The following is a 6,000-nucleotide window of genomic DNA, read 5'->3' as shown; positions in this document are numbered from 1 at the left end:
TTGAGCATACATGAACATTGTCTTATGTGTGATGAATATCGTGTTGTGCATAGTTTCACTTTTTTTGAATTCAAATCAAACAAAGGATAAAAATATACTTTTAATTTCAAGAAAAATTACAATAAGAGTTCCAAGGCTTACAGTGTAATATCAAATTTTTTTAAACTCAAAGTATAATCATGTATGTTTCAGGGCGTTCCGTGCCATTCTCCCAATATTTAATCAATGATGTGGATTTTCTTCCCCCGTGTTCCGTGGAGAGAATCCAAAAAGAAAATTATACAGTACTCTCTTAAAATTCAAAACCATTGGAAAAGAAAGAAAGAGATACATAAATAAATAAATAAAAACAAAATCAACATCTTCATCTTCCTCTCTCTCTCTCTCTCTGTTAATGAAGTTTTCCCCATATCCGTAGTAGCTGCTTCAGTTCCTTCCTGCTTCTGTGAACATTAAAACCACCGCCTCAAACCCATCCTCCTTCTCCTCCTCGTCCTTCTCGGAAAGAGTTTACAATACTGATAGCAAAAAAACCAGCATGGTAATGCTGCTTCATAGACTCTCCGTTTCGCTCAGTTTCTTCCTAGTTTTGCTTCCTCTAGTCAGACCAGATCTGGCTTCTGAGAGACTCGCTCTCGTGTCTCTCCGTTCGGCTGTTGGAGGCCGAACCCTTTTCTGGAACGTTTCTGAGCAGAGTCCATGCAAGTGGTTCGGAGTCCATTGCAAAAACGACCGTGTCGTTCAGCTTCGTCTTCCTGGTGTCGCGCTTTCTGGCTCAATACCCACTGGCATTTTCGGCAACTTGACTCGCCTTCGAACTCTCAGCTTGCGTTTCAATGCGTTGAAGGGTGGGCTTCCCGAAGATCTTGCTTCCTGTATTAATCTTCGTAACCTTTACTTGCAGCAGAATCTGCTTTCTGGGGAAATTCCAGAATTTCTTTTTGCTTTACCGGACTTGATTCGGCTTAATTTGGCGTCCAACCATTTTTCCGGTCCCATTCCGCTGGGTTTCAACAATTTGACGAGGCTCAGAACCTTGTTCCTCGAAAACAACGGTCTCTCAGGTGTCATCCCCGAGTTAAACCTTGTAAACCTTGAGCAGTTCAATGTTTCAAACAACATGCTGAATGGTTCAGTGCCAGAAAAGTTACAAACTTTCGCAAAAGATTCATTTCTAGGGAACTCTCTATGCGGGAAACCCCTCAGCCTCTGTTCAGGAGATGTAAATGGAACTGGAACCGGAACCGGAACCGGAACCTGGAAATCTCCGACGCCTAAGATTGAAAACAATGAGGGAAACATGAAGAAGAAGAAACTGTCAGGTGGTGCCATAGCTGGAATCGTTGTAGGATCAGCCGTGTGTCTTCTGTTGATTCTTTTCGCTCTGATCATATTATGCCGAAAGAGCAGTAATCAGAAGACAAGGTCGCTGGACATTTTAACTGATAAACATCCTGAAGTGGAAATTCGGGGCAACAAACCGGTTTCAGAACTGGAACCAGTAACGGATACTCTGCTGCAGGGGCGACGGCAGCGACGGAGATCAACGCCGGAGCAAAAAAGCTGGTATTTTTCAGTCATTCACCGAATGTATTCGATCTTGAGGATTTGCTTAGGGCTTCTGCAGAAGTTTTGGGCAAAGGAACATTTGGAACAGCCTATAAGGCGACTCTTGAGGATGGGCCTGTGGTGGCTGTGAAGCGATTGAGGGATGTGACAATTTCTGATACAGAGTTCAAGGAGAAGATTGAAGCAGTAGGAGCTATGGATCATGAGAATTTGGTCCCTCTAATGGCTTATTACTATAGCAGAGAGGAAAAGCTTATTGTTCATGACTATATGCCAGCGGGAAGCTTATCTGCACTTTTACATGGTGAGTTCACTTGGATACCTTCTGTTTCTTTCATTACTTCTTTGTTATGGTCTGTTTTATTCTTCTCAAGGTTTGAGGTTATGATTGCTTGTGTTCTCTTGATCTCCTGACAATGAATTCTTGGGATTGCTTTATTGTTATCAGTCACCTGATTGTTCAAAACCTTGCTTCTTATCATCCCATTATCAGAAACTGGATCTGATTGAGCATCATCTCCTCCAGTTTCCATAGAATCTCAAATGCATTCATTTTCCTGCTTTTTGTTCTTCTGATATGGTAATATGGAAGTAACAAATGATAGAATTGGCTGGTTTTTAATTTTTTTTTAATAATAGTTCAGAGGTTCAGTTCTTATATTGTTTTCCTTGGTATTGTACTTTCTGTTTCTCTGACTTCGAATCCAATGACCTCCTTGAACAATGTTGAACATAAATCTGACCAACAAAACCTCATGACAAGTTTGTTCATAATTTCTTATTGCAGGAAATAAAGGGGCTGGCGGGACCCCATTGAATTGGGAAGTGAGATCAGGCATTGCCCTTGGAGCTGCTAGGGGCATTGAGTACCTACACTCACAAGGGATTAATGTTTCTCATGGGAACATAAAGTCATCCAACATCCTTCTCACCAGATCCTTGGATGCTAAAGTATCCGACTTTGGCCTCTCTCACCTTGCCGGTCCTGCCTCCACTCTGAACCGAGTTGCTGGGTATCGTGCACCTGAGGTACCGATCCTCGCAAGGTATCTCAGAAAGCAGATGTCTATAGCTTTGGAGTATTGCTCTTGGAACTGCTTACCGGGAAGGCTCCGGCTCATGCGCTCTTGAATGATGATGGTGTAGACCTTCCTAGATGGGTTCGATCTGTTGTTAGAGAAGAGTGGACCTCTGAGGTGTTTGATATTGAGCTTCTCAGGTATCAGAATGTTGAGGAGGAGATGGTCCAGTTGTTGCAACTTGCAATAGATTGTGTTGCTCCATACCCTGACAGTCGCCCATCAATGTCAGAAGTGACGAAGCACATTGAAGAGTTGCGAGAGGCTAGCTTGAAACATGATCAAGACCAAATCCAACATCCTGATCTGATCAACGATGTAGATGATATATCTTCTTACTGATTTCGGTCTGAGCTTGTCGTGAGAGCGAAACTTAGGCATCAGTCAAGTTCTCTGGTAGAAACATGGCACTTGAATATCTTTTAGCAATTGACATCACATTATTGACTTTCTGGAGAAATCTTTTTTGACATGATCCATGTTTTTATCAGAGTAACTTGACAGAACCGTGCATGCATCCTAGCTTTTGTGCTTATCACTATCCTACTTTATGGAGGATAATCATCTCATGTATAGATTGTCTTAATTTATGGAGTAAAACTGAATTATTCTGGACCAATTTTGGTCATCAAGATCATTTTTCGTTCGTTTCTCTGATTGTAGTTTGTTTTTAGATGATCTGGATGGCCACAGCTTCGTCTCGGAGAATTTATTGTCAAATCATCAAACAAAGCTCGTAGTTTGTTAGTGTGCATTAGTGCTGATATGATTGCACCGATCATGCTTTTACTTGGGCCTCAAGTTTCTTTGGCATCTAACATCAAATTTATTGCCTCTTTTTGTCTGCTATAGTCCCCATTGTGTTACTCTTTTTCTTCCACTTGTTTTCTTCTCATTTGATACCTTACAGAAGTTGCATTTGTGGTCCGTAGTTATTTTTGTGGACAAAGTTGTCCATAGTGATTTATTACTTTTGCTTAGAACACTTCTTTGCTTTTTTTTTTTTTTTAAAAAAAAAGAAACAGAAAGATGTTATAGTTTGCTGTCTTTTGTTGATTGTGATGTCCTGTCGGTGGCATTTATCTCAAAAACACAGACCCTCATGTTTTGCCGAAAAGGTTTGGTGGGGATGTGAGTGAAAGCACTTGGGAATTAAATACTCTTAACTAAATTTATTAATCATCACTCTCTCGGCAGCTGGATGGAGAGAATTTTTTTTTTTTCATTACGGTTTTTTTATTTTATTACGGTTTTTATTTTATATACAGATTAATCCTTCCTGTCTTAATGTCTTATCTACCAGATGAAAAGAGTTTTTTTTTTTGTAAGTTTTATTATTATTTTTTATTATAATTTTTTTTTTCACTCTATAAAATATTCGTGTGCAAAAGTATGTTATTGAAAAATGTACTATATTTTATGATAATGAAATTAAAAAATTATTAAATATTTTGATTTTTCAATGAAATTAATAAATTTTAAGATATATTGTTTTAATAAAATATGTTGAAGTAATTTATAAATAAAATTTGATGATACTAAGATTCGTTTAGTTGCCAAAATTGAGATTTGGGTATTCCTTACACCTCTTCTTTGGTTATCTTTGTATTTTAATTATTATCCGTATATCTCTTCACTTTTGTTTATATATATATATATTTTTTTTTTTTTTCTTTTCTTTTTACATTTCTTAACACTTTGTTCAAATTAGTATATCGTGTAGCAAAAAGTTTCTATCAGGTTATTATTTCTTGCAAGCGTGGAAAAAAGTCCGGTTTTCCATCAAGACAATGATTTAGGATATGATTATGGATGCGATTTAAAGTAACAACTAAATTTTAGGGCCGTGCTATCCCCAGGAACAGTAATCTACATTATTTAAGAAAAATGGAAAAGAAAATAGTAAAAGTTAGATTTCATTAATTTCTTAAAAAAACAAGTAAAAATAAATATATTTTTTAATTTCTTAGCAATTTCTATTAACTATATTTTTTATTCATAGTACAATATCAGATTTTTTTTAGTTATCAAAATATAAAAATATAAATAATAATTTTTTTATTTCATACAATTTATTTTAGAATATACAAAAATATGAGTAATATTTTATTTTAAAAATAAAAGGTATTTTTAACTAAATATCACTCCAATAAAGTAGTGAATTGTCTTCAAACTAATACTATTTTTTTATATTTATCCCTATTTAATAGAATATTTTATTTTAAAATAAATATAAAATAATTTATTTGTTATGAATCCTTAAAAAAAAAACCTATTAGTTATATCTTAAAACACCAAAATAGCCTTACATTTTTAAACATTCAACCTCTCAAAAAAATATCTTACATTTTTTAATAAAAGGAATACAATTTAAATTTTTAAAAGCTAAAACATCAAATATAATTTTAATTTATGTTTTAAAATTAATTTTTTAAAACAATTTTAATTTATAAAAAAATAAAAATATATTGTATCGGAATCCGCGCAAATTACAAAGGGAGGACCGGAGGAGATGTGAGTATTTTTGAATATTTTAAATAAATCCAAGATATTTTCAACATTATACTATAATCAAATTTAAGAAAAGCTAGACTAAATGTACTTCTATTCGATTAATTTTAAAACACTTGGTTAGGGTGTGCAGGGTAAAATAACTTAGCTAATTAATATTTTTATATTCAATCAAATTATAACAAGTGAATCTAATAAATAATAAAATTAATAGTAAAAATTTATTATAAAATAAATAATATATAAAAGTCACATGTCATGATTTAATTGAAAACAAGCATATTAAATATATAAGACTAAATATATAAATTTTTTTAAATTAATCTTTTAGTTTGTCAATTTTTAATTAACTTGTAACTCATTCACTTAACTATAACTCATTGCGATTCAATCCCTTAACTTTTGACTTACCTATGAATCACCCCTCAACTTTTAATTGTTTTTTTTATTTTAACTTAGATCCTACATCAAAGAGCAAGAGGAGGGTATTTTAGAGTAATATATGGACATTCTTTTATTCCTCTTATTTGATAAGGATATTTTTTAAAAAAAATTTAAAAAATAAAGATTGAGTTATTGGTGAGTCAAAAGTTGAGAAATTAAGTTAAAACGATTTATAGTTCAGAGACTAAGTTATTATGAGTTATAGTTAAAGACTAAATTATAAGTGAGTTAAAAGTTGAAGGATAAAAAAATTAAATTTTTTTTATATACACACTTTCTCAGTTAAAAAATATAAGACTTTTTTAACCGAATCTCATCCAAATAAGTTACCAGTTAATTGTTTTTATATAAGCCTCATGTTTTTATATTTGCCCTTATTTAATAAGATATTTTACTT

The 6,000-nt window shown here is 33.6% G+C and overlaps 1 protein-coding gene across 1 annotated transcript; it reads left to right on the top strand.

Moving 5' to 3' along the window:
* The first annotated feature begins 382 nt into the window (after window positions 1–382).
* On the top strand, window positions 383–3,437 carry LOC129292246 (probable inactive receptor kinase RLK902). The gene is given in 4 exon segments (XM_054929813.1): window positions 383–1,490; window positions 1,493–1,873; window positions 2,357–2,596; window positions 2,599–3,437. Coding segments are annotated over 4 exon segments (1,965 nt in total). The 5' UTR covers window positions 383–538; the 3' UTR covers window positions 2,991–3,437.
* Window positions 3,438–6,000: the final 2,563 nt, after the last annotated feature.

This window comes from Prosopis cineraria, unplaced genomic scaffold (genome assembly GCF_029017545.1).
Source record: "Prosopis cineraria cultivar Desert tree isolate PC_DT_omini unplaced genomic scaffold, ASM2901754v1 PC14, whole genome shotgun sequence".
NCBI classification, from domain to species: Eukaryota; Viridiplantae; Streptophyta; class Magnoliopsida; order Fabales; family Fabaceae; genus Prosopis; species Prosopis cineraria.
This window is presented reverse-complemented; position numbering and strand designations above follow the sequence as displayed.